The 16,086-nt window shown below is 42.0% G+C and overlaps 1 protein-coding gene across 1 annotated transcript in view; it reads left to right on the forward strand.

Moving 5' to 3' along the window:
* LOC139686232 (CD63 antigen-like) overlaps positions 1-16,086 on the forward strand; it is a 37,373-nt gene that overhangs the window by 20,023 nt on the left and 1,264 nt on the right. Inside the window, exons 3-6 of the mRNA XM_071583390.1 lie at positions 962-1,138; positions 7,153-7,231; positions 8,069-8,196; positions 15,418-16,086. The exon at positions 15,418-16,086 is cut by the window's right edge and continues 1,264 nt beyond it. Of these exons, the coding sequence (XP_071439491.1) occupies positions 962-1,138; positions 7,153-7,231; positions 8,069-8,196; positions 15,418-15,483 (450 nt within the window). The 3' untranslated portion in view covers positions 15,484-16,086. The remainder of the gene's footprint in view (positions 1-961; positions 1,139-7,152; positions 7,232-8,068; positions 8,197-15,417) is intronic.

Consider the following 16,086-nt stretch of genomic DNA (forward strand, 5'->3'; position numbering starts at 1 on the left):
ACTCTGGCCTCCTTTAAATTGCTCCAATCGATGCCATCTTAAAATGTCTCCATTAGGATTAAGTTTCTGAGGGGTACCAAGTTTCTGAGCTGTGCAAGACTGATGGCCATGTTTCTGAGCTGTGCAAGACTGATGGCCATGTTTCTGAGCTGTGCAAGACTGATGGCCATGTTTCTGAGCTGTGCAAGACTGATGGCCATGTTTCTGAGCTGTGCAAGACTGATGGCCATGTTTCTGAGCTGTGCAAGACTGATGGCCATGTTTCTGAGCTGTGCAAGACTGATGGCCATGTTTCTGAGCCAGTCGAAACCACGCTATCCAATATTTTAGCAAGCAAAATCTTTGTGTCCTTACTTGGCAGAACTGCCATTATTCCCTTCATTATTGTTTGAAGGCTCCTCTGCCTAGTAATGTAATTCTTTCACTCGTCGTGTCTTTTTAAGCCGTAGATGTGTGGTGGATTAAGAGGAATGGACATAGGGTAGTCTTTCGTGCAAGTTTCTTTTCCGATACTACTCTGAACCATCTGCTTGTAACTATATGCCTTCTTGTCTGTTCTCATATCCATGTTTACGTCAGTGCTTGCTCGGAAGTGATTCAAAATATTTGGCACATTATCTTATCTCGTTGTCCATACTAATGCCTTAAAGAAGCTCTCCTCTCAATTCTTGTATTGGTTCGCGTCTTCCATACTTAATTCCCTTCCCCTCTTGTCGAATGTTACTATCTGGGGATCTCCTAATGTGTTGATTTATTTGTTGGACATTGATGTATCACAATGGGATCTTATTCTGGTCAAAATTGGTCTGGTGTGCATTCACCCCCTGCCACACACCCCTGGCGGTGGCTTTTGGGGTACTAGACATTATCAAGGTAAATTGTAAGTTGGATAGTGTTGGCCCTTGATGTCTATAACTATTGAGGCTGACTAATTGCGTGTGTTTTTCATTTGCGTTTTCAGTTTGCCGGTCTCCTGATAGTAATCTGCATTATGGAGCTTGCGGGGGGCATTGCGGGCTATGTACTACGCAACGAAGCATCCGAGGCCCTTAAGGTGTCGATGATGAATGACTTTGAAGAGGCAAAGAAGGACAACTCTTCGGAGAAGATGAACGAATGGAATGATATCCAGATGGATGTATGTATCTCGTAGAGTAATGGTCCAGCAAACCCCTAATACCCTTCAGGTTGCTGTTCGGCTTTGTGTTGCAGGTTATATGTTTTCGTATAGATCTTTTGCTTATTATATCCAATGAATGTCAAGTAAGAAAAAGTTCGGAGCTGTGTAGGACTGGCAACCAAGTTGGCCAGCTTTTAAGGACTAGTTTACAAGTTTCCAAGCTTTAAAGGACTGGCAACCAAGTTTCCAAGCTTAAAAGGACTGGCAACCAAGTTTCCAAGCTTAAAAGGACTGGCAACCAAGTTTCCCAGCTTTTAAGGACTAGTTTACAAGTTTCCAAGCTTAAAAGGACTGGCAACCAAGTTTCCAAGCTTAAAAGGACTGGCAACCAAGTTTCCAAGCTTAAAAGGACTGGCAACCAAGTTTCCCAGCTTTTAAGGACTAGTTTACAAGTTTCCAAGCTTAAAAGGACTGGCAACCAAGTTTCCAAGCTTAAAAGGACTGGCAACCAAGTTTCCAAGCTTAAAAGGACTGGCAACCAAGTTTCCAAGCTTAAAAGGACTGGCAACCAAGTTTCCAAGCTTAAAAGGACTGGCAACCAAGTTTCCAAGCTTAAAAGGACTGGCAACCAAGTTTCCAAGCTTAAAAGGACTGGCAACCAAGTTTCCCAGCTTTTAAGGACTAGTTTACAAGTTTCCAAGCTTAAAAGGACTGGCAACCAAGTTTCCAAGCTTAAAAGGACTGGCAACCAAGTTTCCAAACCTTTGAAATATTTTCACAATTAGTTATGTAAACGGTCGTAATTATATTTAAACTGTTATGTGACAGAGTAATTATTGCTAATATTCGTACAGATTATTGGAGTATAATGATGTGTATTTGTTTGCTTTGTAAATTTTTTTGTTAATGTAGTTTATTTTCACTTTTAATTCATTTTGACAATTCTTTTGGTCAACGTATGTTGCCGTATTATTTATATTAATGTTTCATTTGCTTACGTTCACATAGTTCCTTTGATAATGTGGTTTGGGAGACATTTGGTAGACCTCTCATTTATTTTCAAGAAAATGAAATTTTTTCTCAATTTTGCGTAAATCTTTGGAAAGCTTGAGCAGTAAGCTATTCTTCTAACATAGTCACCTTGACGACCAATCACTTTTTGCATCTCCTTGTGAGCAGCTTTTTATTAAAACCGGTGTCGTACCTTTCTCCCACTGCATCACACAAAGGCAACTGCGATGACTGCTTCTTGCACTTCCTCGTCTGACTTGAATTTCTGTCCTCCAAGGTGTTTTTTTGAGAGTGGCAAACGAGTGATAGTCGCTTGGGGGGGCAGTGTTGTCCTCTGGGCTGTGAGGAGGGTGGTCGATGATATATCCCATCGGCCGGATCCATTGAGTAAGGGGGTGGTCATCGTTTGATGTGAAGACATGCATTGTATTAAGATATGCAAACACACTCCTCCTTTAAGTGAGGAGAGACACCTTGTTTGTAAATTAATTTACCTCAAGACAAACAATATCCTGCAGCACGGAGAAGTAGCCACTCTCTCTCTCTCTCTTCATTCTCTAAGGCCTTCCTTTTATCTAATTGAAGGGTAATTCCCTCTGGTTATATCGCACCACCATCTCGTCAATTGGAGTTGTTCATATTCGAATGGCAAACTCCGGTGGCCACCCCATCGACCGCTGTTCATCGTAGGACGTTTTCCCGGCCATCAAAACACTCCCTGCACCACTTCCAATGCTCGTTTATGATGTCCATAATACACTTCTCACCCCGTACACTTCCCACATTAAATGGAAGAATGAATTTATTATATCAGAGAAGCAGTTGGATGCGTGTGATGCCGTGGGAGAAAGGTAGAATGCCGGTATTAATGAAAAGTTGCTGACAAGGATGCAAAAAGTGATTGATAGTCAAGGCGACTGTGTAGGAAAATAGTTAAATGCTCAAGCTTTCCAATGATGTACGCAAATTTGGGAGAATAAATTTGGTTTTTCATGGAATAAGAAATAGGGGACCTCACTTTTCGAATCACTATCGTAGATCCCACGATGAGTGTTTAGACGAACATTTCTTGTGTGTTTGTTAATGTTATTGTCTGAATTCTGGTGTATTTTCATATAGTTTCAATGAGAGCGGTCTCTCTTCTGAATGTTCATAGCTCGAGTGTTTATTTCAGTGTGTCAAATGATTGTTTAAGAGGTGTATTCGGGAAATAACGGGAATATACCTGCCCCTAAAGAATGTTAACATTTTTATGCGTGCTCAAATGTTTAATTTTGGTCTGTGTGGCAGTCGTTTAGGATAGAGAAGTGTTGTTATGAGGGTGAGCTGATTTTTGTTCAGTTTTGAAATGAAATGGATCGAAGAATTTGTAAATGAAGCCTTAAGTTGCAATGTCATATCCATTTAAACCCAGTTTTCGTCACTTCTTTCGCAATACGTTTCGGTACATCTGCATAGTCTTCGTTGAGTTTATTTGGTGATTGAGCAACTTCAAATTTGCCGCCGTCTTTCTTGTTTTCGCAATTCAGTGCTTTCGGTGCAAATTTTGCAGTTTTACAATCAAAGACTTCTCTGATTGTGATTTGGCGATCATTTCATGAACCTTTTAATTCACTTTTCCCACGTATTTTCATCGGTCGTCGTTGATATGTGCCGGGGCCTCAGTTCGTGTTCTTCGATGTCTCCGAGCCCATCTTTGGTAAGGTTTGCATATACCACTGGTGTTTACTTTTGTACTACTCGTGTGGGAGACAGTCGTCATTTTGGCCTTTTTGTAACCGTCCAGGGCCGTAACTGGGTACCCGGGTATCCATTTCGACTTTGCAAATAGAATAAATTAACTTTCCCTTGAAGAAATTTCATGACCGCCCGGATCCCCAAAATTGAACTAGGCTCTCGGCAATTCTTCGTGAAAAATTTTTCGCAATCAATGTTTGAATACAGTTATTAATTTAATACCCCCCTCCATCATGACCGGGATACGCACTATTATTATTTTTAATATTAAAGTCCACGTGTGCAGATAAGACAGTGTCAGGTGGGACACAAGTCCCGAGTAATCACAAAAGATAAAAGGTTAAATCAGTCAGCAAAACAGAAGTACACTTCAAAGGATACTTCCAAATAGAAATATCTTTCACAAAACGAGAAAGTCCAAATCTCATTAACATTCAATCAATCAGCAAGAAGGAGGAAAAGAGATGAATTGAAATAAAAAAAATTAAGCTGTTGCATTTAATGTACACAATACACTACACATAAATCAAATTATTACATAAACTCCTTCCATCTTTTCTTTAAATTATTTATCCTTGTTTAGGAAACTACACCAATAGTTATGCAGTTAAAAACTTCCAATCAACGAATTGTTTTATTTAGGAAAGAAATTTATTTCTATTAGTTCTCTGTGCCTGGCATTTAGCCTTGAATTTGTGGTCATTTCTCCCGATACAATTTGGGTTCCCCGCCTCTTTCCTTAGATCTTCTCCCCAAGCTTCCTTCCCACTTCAGAATGCGGAACATTCCAACACAGTCTGCTTATTTTCCTTCTAGTTTTTGTAGGTTCCCAGCCCAGTGTGTTTAGCATGTCAGACACACTCTCCATCCTAATTCTATGCTTCCCCAGTGCATATCGAGCAGCCTTTCTTTGTACCTTCTCCAGTTTCATGATATGTCCTTCTTCACGAGGGTGTCATACATTATGAATAGATGCGTGTTCTAAAATTGGTCTTGCTAAGGTCTGATAAGCCTTCTCCTTGGTTGCTCTAATGCTCCCTTTGAGGTTTCTCATCACTCAATGAAGAGTTTTGAAAGCTCTCTTAAAAATGCACTCCACGTTTAGCCCCCACCCTAACCCCTTCGGTTATAAATATACAATTAAGTATTCGTAGCTATGGAGGAAATACGACCATAGTTTCAAAATAAAAATAAGGACGCAGAAAACAAATAGGAAAAAATTCTCTATTATGAATGGGACTATTGTTTGAATAGAACCAGCTGCCTGGAGGTTTGTTTGAAAAAAATTGAGAACTCAAGAAAGTATAACAATATTCCTGTTAGTTTTGGGTCCCCCCCCTCTCGTATTTTCATTCAAAGTGCCATCAATCGTCAAATGCCACGAGAGTAAACATTTTGCCAATGGCAGGGCAATGAAGTAATTATCCAATGTAATATTTGTACTGAATATTTAGTACGGTGCCACCAAGTCTTCGACAACTCCCTTGCCAACGTTTTTCTCGTGCCTGGCACTGATATTCCATTGTAAAGCTGTCCAGCAAGTGGATACGAATTGTCAGCATTATAATATCCACCATACTTTGATTCCATGCTAGGCTGGCTTTGATGTAATATTATTTATTATTAGGTAATCTACCAGTTAAGGTAGGTTTTTGGATGGACATAATTACTAATTAAATAATTTGTGGCCCCTAGCAGAACACAAAATCCTACTCTACATCAGGTCCCTCTTCATCTCTGAGTACTTTCTTCCTCCCTTCATCCTGTCCAACATCCCCATCCTGTTCCTCCCCTTTCCTCGTTTGCTCACCTTCCTCCCCTCTATTACAGTCTTCTTCAACATCCCACTGCCGATCAAAACCCCCTTCATCCACTTTTCCTGCTTCTATAGGATTTCTCCCAACAAACCCCTCTCTTCGCCCACCATAACAAGTACTTCCTCGTTTGTTTTCTTCTCTGTCCATTTCACCTTCTCCATTCTTCTCCACACCCACATTTCAAAAGCCTCCAGTCTACGTCTATCCACCTGCTTCAATGACCACGTTTCCGCACCGTACATAGCTACGCTCCATATCAAAGTCTTTACGAATCTTTTCTTAACATCCTTACTCAAAGTTCCTGTCATCAACTCCCTCCTCCTAGTGAAAGCCTCTTTGCCTAATTGCGCAATTCTTCTCCTTACGTCCCTACTACTTTGACCGTGTTGGTCCAAAACACTTCCCAGATACGTAAACTGTTCTACCTGCTCTAGTTTTTGCCCTCCTATTTTAATGTTAAGCTTGGCCTTTTTCTTCCTAGAGAATCTCATAACCTTTCTTTTATTAATATTGATTCTCATCCCATACCAGTCGCACTGAATTTCCAATTCACTAAGCAATGCTTGCAACCCCTTGGCAGACTGACAAACTAAATCCATGGCCATTCAATCACACCTAACTGGTTTTACGAATGACGTAATATATTGAGGGAAGTAAGTTCGACCCTGGTATGGGAAAAGTTGCTCGTTGATGGTCAGGTGCTCTGTTGGCTTAAAATGTTTTGCCAAATTGCTACTGAGCATTGCCCAAAGGTCTCTCGCATTGGAGAAGAAGCCTTGTCATTCTCCAAGCGCGGGACGTGAGTATTGGCATTGTCAAATCATATAAAACAAACGGTGATGTTCCAGAAGAGACTAATCCCCATTGCTGCCCAGTGCAATGGATATGAGTAAAACTTAAGTACCACAACGTGCCGTGGGTGGGTACCCCGGCACTCGGTTACAGAACGGAATGAATGAATGAATGAATTGAATTCAATGAATGTTGAAAGTTATGGACCAGACGGTTTAACATTTCAGACCTGTAGTTGCACTTGGTTTATTTTTTTAAGCAAAATTCGATTTGCAAATTCTTTGATTCATTTTTTAAAAGCAAACAAAAGTTGCAGGGGTCGTGAAAACACGTTTAAACCTTGACGCTGGCAAAGAGTAAAAAGGTGAACGCTGCTGACAATTTTCTCATACTTAAGGGACATGTATACCGATGTAATGTAATAATGTTTTGACTATTGGACTGACCAAAATGCACGAAATCAAAAGAATTCCAGTTTTCTACTGTGCACATATCGTATTTATAGGGACAACATTCCTGGTGACATTTTTATTTTTAGACATTATTGTTCGAAAATGCCAAATTTGTCTCTGCGTACAAGTGTACACTGTCATGTTTTTGTGCTGTCGAAGAAACGTCTCCATGCTTTGTTCTGTCCGCCTGTCTCACTCCCGCCTCTCTTCTTCTTCCTGACAGCTTCACTGCTGCGGAGCCAACAATGCCTCTGATTGGGATTCGGTGATACTGCCTCCCTCTTGCTGCGGAGAAACCGCAGGTGAGTAGGCAAGGGTGCTCTTTGCGTGCAAGAGGGGTTTTGATGTGTAAATCGGTTGTTTTAATTTTGAATACCGGGAAAAACCCGGGAAATGGGTGTGGAGAATGAATACATCGGTAGACTTACTCCGTGTTGGAGTAAATTAAATGGGAATCAGTTGAGGAATCTTTATTTGATTGAATGTGAGGCATGGATTTCATTTGCAAATACGACACTGTTTCTCCCAGCAATAGCAGCCTGACGATGTTACTAATTATCACGTGGTTCCGTGAATTCATTGACTTGAACAGTTTTGCGTTTGCGTGAGTAATATAGCGACCCTTAATCACATCAAACGCTTCACAGATCTCTTCAAATTGCATTGCATTCCACTTTACAACAACTGTTTGCTGAGTGAGCAAAGAACCACGGTCCAAACCACACATTACCATGGCTGTGGGGACATTAAAGACACAACGAGATGGTGGTGCCATCTCTACCCCTATTGCGTACCCCCACACGCCAGACCCAAACTATGTACCGTTTACTTTCTTGACAGCCCTTGTGCGTTTCAGTGTTTAAAAGTTTTGGCAGCGATAATGCCTACAATAAACACCACAGACGCAAGAAGCAATCTGTATATGCAGCCTTGCTATCTTAGTTATGCGTGGAAGATGCACACTGCCGCAGAGATGTGTTTGAAAAGCCCAAGAGGTCACATCAGTCAAACCTACGTGGAGCTCTCTTAAGGCTAACAGATGTCAAACGCTTAATCGAGCATGCTGCCCTGTCTTGTGCAAATCTCTCTTTGTTGTTTTTTGTTTGATTGGAACTGTTTGTTCTTTCTTTCTGGTTCAGAAACGGAGAAACTGCCTTGCCTTGCCATCAACGCCTACCCCAAGGGCTGCATTGAGGAGTTCATTGACTACGTCCAGGTGCACGCCTTGAGTATTGGTGGCGTTGGGATTGGAATAGCCTTCATCCAGGTGAGTTTAATCCACTCTCGCGATTGCCTTTGGCCTCTCGACCGAAACCATTGGGAAGGAACGTCATTGGCTCTCTGCCACACTGACGGGTGACCCCCGGAGGCAAGCTGAAGAACGGGAGGCCTTGTATTTGGTTATCTCCCGCAGATTGTCCCAATCCTCTTCCCTCCAACATCCCCGTCTATCCCATCTCCTTCCTCCTTTGGTTATCACTCCCAACCATAACAGGTGCAGTCCATAAGTAATGCAATTGAATTTCCCACGCCTCTTCTATTGTTAAGAGTGAGATCGAACCACTTGGAGTAGGTGAGATGGACATTAAGCTTTGCCACAAAGCCAGTCTCGGTGCTCTCCAAGCTGTGGAAGTGGCAGGACGTCAGTTATTGTAAACCACCGAGTGCCGACCGCGTCAGGAAAGACCAACCGAACCTTTAATTTCATGTGAACTTTTGCAACGCATTGAAAATTAACCGGATTAGTTGGATAGGGTCATCACTGGCGATGGTGACCAGGGTTTTTTAATACCTAAGAAACGAAACGCCAAGGCTCTCTGAGTGGCACACACAGGGCAGTCCCCCGAGCCAATGAAAGGCATGAATGAGCGAATCAAGAGTTGAAAAACGAGGCTAATTGTCTTTTTCGACAGGAAAGGAGTTGTCCGTAAGGAGTTAGTTCCTCAAGGACAAATAGTTAACGCTGTCTACTACGTGGATGTGCTGGAGAGACTCCGAAAGAGGGTTATCAGGACAAGAAAAGACATCTCCGCTACCTGGCAACTCTTATCACGACAACACACAATGAGTCAGAGAGTTCCTGGCCAAACACCAGGTGCTTAAACTGCCCCACCACCCCCTTATCTAAAGTCCCGACATCACCCCAGAAGGGACTTCTTTTTGTTCACTCAGGCAGCCCTGAAAGGAACCAGTTTTACGTCCATTCAGAAGAGATCCAATCAGTTCTGTGACTTGAAGACCTTGCGAGAGGTCCCCAAAGGCACCATTCAGGGCATGGGAGAGCCACTGGAAAAATGTGTAGTGGAGGCCCAAGGAAAGAGTACTTTGAAGAATGCAAAGTGTTTTTGCAAATCATTTTCATTAAATTATTTTTTAAATAAATGATTGCATTACTTTTGGAATGTAACCTGTACGTACAGGGTTGCACCCAAAAGTGGTAGGACTGATTTTCTCTGGCGCGAACAGAGCGGTGTAGGGGGGGTCTGCCTGGCAGGGTAAGGTGGAGGGGGCTCTTAGCAACAGACCGACACCAACCTCAGTCGCATGCGGGCTGTCGTTGAGTGAGGACACCGTTTTTAGTGAAGCAAGTTCTTTTGTCCGCGTTGAAAAACAAAATGAATCTGAATTTAGAGCAACGTTATTCCGTGAAGTTTTGTGCGAAACTCGGGAAGACGGCAACTGAGACCCTCGATATGATCAAGCAGGCTTATGGGGACACTGCCTTAAGCCGTTCCACAGTATTTGAGTGGCACAAGTTGTTTAAAGAGGGTAGGGAGCTCGTTGAAGACGACCATCGCTCCGGACGGCTGTCGACGGCAAGAACCGATCCGAATGTTGACAGAGTGAGAGTGACACTGTTGAACACAGACCGACGCTTAACCAGTGAAGAAATCACAGACCAGTTGGATCTGTCTGCATCCAACGTCCAACGCATTATTTAACAGGATTTGGCCATGCGCAAGGTGTGCGCCAAGATGGTGCCGAAAATTCTGCCATTTCCCGATCTGGCACCACCGGACTTCTTCTTCCCCCTGATGAAAAGACAGCTCAAGGGACGACGTTTTGACTCGATAAAGGCCGTTCAAGAGGCTTTGACGAGGGTCATCAACGGCATCCCCAAAGAATATTTCCAGCGGGCGTACGGGGAATGGGAGCAACGTTATACTAAGTGTGTAGCAGCTCAAGAAGCATACTTTGAAGATTATTAAGTCGATGTAAGTATATCGTCAATGAAATTCTTGTTAAAAAATCAGTCCTGGCACTATTGGAATGTACCCTGTGCGTACGTGGCTTGGGTAAAAGGCATTGGGAACAATATTGTCCTGGCGTGTGTGTGAGAGGTTGATTTTAGAGGTTGCTTAACTTGCCAGTTGCCCGAGAGAGTTAGTTCAGGTTGGAACGTGTTTAGGTGTGTGCAGTGTGTTTCAAGGATGGAAGCATGTCTCAAACTGCAGTTTATTAAGTGGTGCTGAGAGAGAGGTCATCGAGGACCTTTCCCACCACTGACGTCCACGGCCAAAGATGCCGTGTAATGTTTGGGTGAAGTGCTGAAATTCAGAAGACAGTGTTTGTTTTCAAGGGTTGTCGAATGATGCACAGATCGTAATAGTATTGGCATTACTATTGATAAAGACAGTGACAATGCACTCGTCATTGAATTGAACTGACAATTTGGCAATTTTCACGAGAGATCTCGGACGCTAATTAAATTCATAGTGTTTCCTTTAAGGTGTTTGGGCGGACGACCACCCAAACACCTTAAAGTAGTAAGAGAAGAGTCTGATGAATGTTTGCCTGTCTGCTTACGAGGAAGAAGACCTTCCGTCCGCTACGGCATCGCGAAGATCACCTAATCCCCTCTATTACAGTCCTCTCGGCACTCTGGGTCAACTATTGGTGGACTATTATTCCAATTCTTCCCTATAAAAGTGGTGAAATTCACTTCCTCCCTCAAAGGACCCCACCATGAGTGATGCTACTCTACATTAAGTCGAGCAGTGTCGTCAATTAGACCCTTGCACATGTGGGCATGGTACCCTTGGCCGTAAACCGCTGTCTATCAAAGCCTTTTGAGTCCTCATGGAATAGCCACTCGGGCAAAGTGTGTGTGTTGACCCTTTCATCAAGGGAGGAAGTAATCATTGAATTTGAGTGTTAGGGAAACATATTGTAAATTGGCAATATCTACCGAAATATAAATCCCAAAACTTTTGCCATTATTTCTCATACATACCATGAACCAGTGTGTTTTTTGCGAACAATGTTGGCTTGTATGGAATTTAGGTAGGAGGAAGCGTGTATAAACTTAGTTGTGGATAATTCATTTTCTATCTATTTAAGCAGTAATTAGACTTTGGTGAAGAAAGTGATTCTGATGATGACATCCCATTAATGACACCTAATCTGTAATTAAACCAAGAGGCATATTAATAAAGTAAGGGCTGTTTGTTAATATTTAAATATTGGCACTTTGGAACACAGTTCGTACGATTCTTGTATTGCAAATGGATTGTCGGCTGCAAATGAAATTCATCGTGAGTTATGGACCCTCAGTTTATGGACCTACAGTTAGTCATGAGAGCGAAGGAAAGATTATGAGACAATGGTGCCGTGATTATTATAAATGGGGACGAACAAAACGTCCCTTTACGAAGAGCAAAGCGGCAGTTTGCCCACAGTATTCTGACCGATGGGATTGTTTTTCCAAGTGGAGCAAAAACTGCGATGTGATAATCAACTGACGATTAATAATAGCCTGGCTGAACAATATCTTCAACTTGGACGCACTACTGTCTACAGTATTGTCAGGGGAAACCTCGGATACCACAAATTGTGTGCAAGGTGGGTTTACCGAAAATGCAAAACCGTCCACTACACAAAGAGGGCAAAGAATGTCCAGTGGACGAGACAGTTTTTGTGCCCCCCACCGTATATAGTCGTGACCTTTCACCTGGCGACTACTTCCTATTCTCCTTGCACATGGCAAACAGTGGCCTGGTGGTCAACGTTTCGAAACCATGAAGAGGAACTCAAGAACGGCCTTAATGTCAATTTGGTTCAATTCTCTCAGGTGGCGAGCTTCTTATCTCAAGAGGGGGGTTATAGGAAGCTGGTGTAGCGATACGAAATATGCTTAGAAGTGAACAGCGATACTATGTAGAGAAGTGAAGTAGGTTTGTAGGGCTAACTGAAAGTGCAGCAGACAATGAAATGTGTTTCATATGAGTATATTTATTCCCATGACCAAAAGGCCCTTACTTTAAGAGCATGCCTCCTATTTTATCCTGATACTTTTTATACGAAAAAATGTGTAGGCCTGTAGATTTAGTTGTATCTGTTTGCCCCTTGACTGTGAGGAGACAAATGTTAATATTTTGAGTATATACAATGTCTGTTCGAAAAGTATTGCGAATTTTGAATTTCCGCGGGTTATGTATATTTGATTTTTGAATTTTTTGTGGTTTTATGTCGGTACTTATGCCAAAAAGTTTGGTCATTCTTAATGTTCCCTTAGTATTTGATGGCTGTTTTGCTGGCACTTGTTTTGGCTTGGATTTTTGCCTGTTCCAAAATATAGATCAAAGAATTTGTATCAAATTTTGTGCAAAAAATAAAATTAAGTCCACCGACGAATTCCGAATGTTGACTGTGGCATATGGAGAAGCTACCTTTGGACCGAAACAATCTTTATTGGAGGTACAAAATGTTCTCAAGAGGGCCGAGAAGAAGTGAAGGATGAAGAGCGTACCAGACCCCCAAACTTGTCAATGACAGACGAAAACATTGATGAAGTGAAGAAAATAGTATTGGCAAGACGTCGAATCACCGTTGGAGAAGTTGCTGAGGACCTAAACATATCGATAGGCTCGTGCAAATATCAATGATTAGGGCGTGACATGGGTCGCCGCGAAATTCGTACCAGAATTGCTCAATTTCGACCAAAAACAGTAGCTCACATTCCACATTGGGCCAATGAGGTGTTGGACTCTGTCCGCAATGACCCATATTTGCTCCAGAGGATCGTAACTGGTGATGAATCATTGGTTTATGGTCATGACGTGGAAACTACACCTCAGTCATCCCAATGTGGAAGCTGCAGCACAAGCCAAAGACCGAGATAAGTGCTCCAAGTTCGGTTGAATGTGAAAGTTTTGCAATTACAGTTTCCTTCGATTTTAAGGGGGGTGGTGCATCATGAGTTCTTGCCACAGGGGTAGAACGGTAAACAAGGAATATTACCTGCAAGTTATGTGCAATTTGCGCAAAGCAATCCAGCACAAACGCCAGGAGTCGAGTGGAAGAACAAAAATTGAATTTTGCACCATGATAACCAACGCCCCAGCTCACACACATTGTTACTTGTACGAGAATTTATGGCTCAAAAACAACACACTAACAATGCCGCAGCCAACGTATTCCCCAGACTAGGCCCCAGTGACTTATTCTTGTTCCCGAAACAGAGGAGACCCATGAAAGGACGACGCTAAGCTACAATTGACGAGAGATAAAAGACTGCATCGAAGGAGGAGCTGAACAAGATCATTAACCCTCTTAGTGCGGCGGGGATTCCAGGGGTACTTTGAATGAGTACGCCGGCGGTCGGATGGGACGTTAAAATGATTGACCCCTTGGTGCCTTTCGTTAATAGAGTAGGCTAATGTCTACGCTGGGTTTTTCTTTCCACCCTTCATCCTTCCCTGTCACCCTACCCTTCCCTACCCTATGGCACAAATGACCTCAGCTGTCAGTTGCCTCCCCTCTAAACTACTAATACTACCAATACAATCTGTTTATCATGCGACAACGCTTTTAAATGAAGATGGTCTTCCGAATTGAGCACTTCCCACAATGTACGTCAGGAAAAGAAAACGGTATCCACATATACTCTTTAAGACACAAACCGTGGAAGTCCATCCTAAGTTTAACCCTCTTAGTGCGGCGGGGATTCCAGGGGTACTTAGTGAGAAGTGCGAAGGGTTATTTCAGAAAATGTATCACTTCAGGGAAAAATACATTGTGAAGTTATTTGTTTAGATATCCATGTGCAGTTTTTTTATTTTGAAATATAATATTGTAATTAATAATGATGTAATACATTTATATCATCTGAAAAATAAATGTAATTATTACAGTATCATAAATTTGAAGAATATTTTTTTAGCAATAATATTTCGATTTTTAGACACAACTAATATTTAAAAAAAATATTTTTCGATAAAACTACGATATTTAAATATAATAAAGAATCAAAAAGACATGTAGAAAATATTATATAAATAAATAAAGAAAAACCAGTGAATTGCAAATTTTTTTGTTAGCCTCTGCATAGTTCGATTTTGTTGAAAAGGCTGATCTCACTGAGTCAAATTGGGACTTTTCCCCTTTCCTTGAGACTTCGCAGCAATGTGCTTACAATCTAAAGGTGGAAAAAAACCAAGTTCTAACTCAAAGAGAACTGCTGACAATGTAATCCATTACACAGGGCGCAAATGATTAGAAAGGATGGACGGCAAGAGAAACCAAAATGATTACAAAGCAGTGCTCTCATTTCCATCATCTCAACAAAGTCTGAATAAGCAGCTATATATATCAACACCACCACACCATAACACATTCAAGAGATTACAAATGATCACAGATTAATTAGTAGCCTTTCAGTGGCTTCTCATAGTGGTAAGACCACTCAGAAAAAAAAACGAGCAAAAAATTAGGCTGAGCTTCCCGACATGTACAAAACTGAACGAAAAATTATAGTAAGAAATATACTTTTTGAAAAGCATTTAAAATTGCTAATAAAAAATTAAAAAATTAGTTACGTAATTCTATGGAATTCAACCGATCGATAGCACAAAAACCATAAATTATTAAAGAAAAAACCATAAGTTATAACGATTTAAACAATAGCCTACGCAAGAGCCGATATATCGGCCCGCCGCACTTTTCGCCATGGATACGAAAGCCGATATATATCGGCCCGCCGCACTAAGAGGGTTAATTTCACTCCCCACACTTAATTGTGACAGCGTGACAATAATACAAATGGAGGAACTGTAACCAGAGTCACAATTACTCGGTAACAGTTTGCCGGTCCTTCGGAGCAGTGACTACGAAAGAGTTACATGTGACTTGGTCACAGTAACAACGATATGGTGACTTCGGAACAAAGCAGAAGAACAGGGACTTTTGAATTGTAACCAAATTGTTCCAAATTCGTATTCCCGCCGATATATATCGGCCCGCCCCACTAATAGGGTTAAAAATGATTTTTTGAAGTTTTTCGAGGATTGGAAAACACTTAGCTTGTGTCTATAGTATCTAATGGAGATTTCTTTAAATGGGACAAAATGGATATTCATGAACAAGTAAATAATTTTTGGAACAACACAATAGCGTACTTTTCGAACAGACCTCCTGTTTTATTTCGCTGTGATATGTGCTGAATGGTTTGAATGTTGATTTCTGATGTTATTTCACTTGTACATTTCAGTTTGTTGGCATTGTCCTGTCTTGCTGCCTTGCCCGTGCAATTCGATCAGAGTACGAGACCGTCTGATTGGACGCTTGGTGGCAGAGACGGTGGGCTGGCGACGGGAGGACGTTTGGGCCCGCAACGTGAAGCTGTACACTTTGCGTCCCTTTTGTGGCCCGGCCCACGTCCTGGGAGAGTTGACCAATGAACGTGGACGGATGCCTGCGGACATCTCTCGTCTGCCCCACCAATCTCTCCTTAGATGTAACATCCCCTCCCCACCCACCTTTGCGTATGTATGCGTGAGTCCTTGCGTGTATGGTTCGGTGTGTTTTGATTGTGAGCGCAAGTGATTGTGTTTTTGTTCTATACCCATCCCCCTGCAAGAAAGACGTTTCGGAATTGAGCCTGCAAGCCTTCAAGTTGTTCTGTGAGGGACGAATAATTTTGGAACTGTGTATGTGTGTGTATGTGTGCCGTTTTGCGGTGGGTGTACCGACGGCACAGAAGACTCTCTCTTTCTCTCTTGTTCTTGCTGCTTCTGTTTGGTATTTTGGAGGTGGTTGAATCCACAGCCGTAGTTGGTTCCAATGGCAACGCAACGGTTGACCTTTTAAAAAGTTTTTCTTTCTCCCCCCCGGTGAGACGACATTTCTGTTCTTGTCTACGCAAACTTCTCGCTGGTTA

The sequence above is a fragment of the Hetaerina americana genome, unplaced genomic scaffold, assembly GCF_022747635.1.
Source record: "Hetaerina americana unplaced genomic scaffold, ioHetAmer1.1.p SCAF_135, whole genome shotgun sequence".
NCBI classification, from domain to species: domain Eukaryota; kingdom Metazoa; phylum Arthropoda; class Insecta; order Odonata; family Calopterygidae; genus Hetaerina; species Hetaerina americana.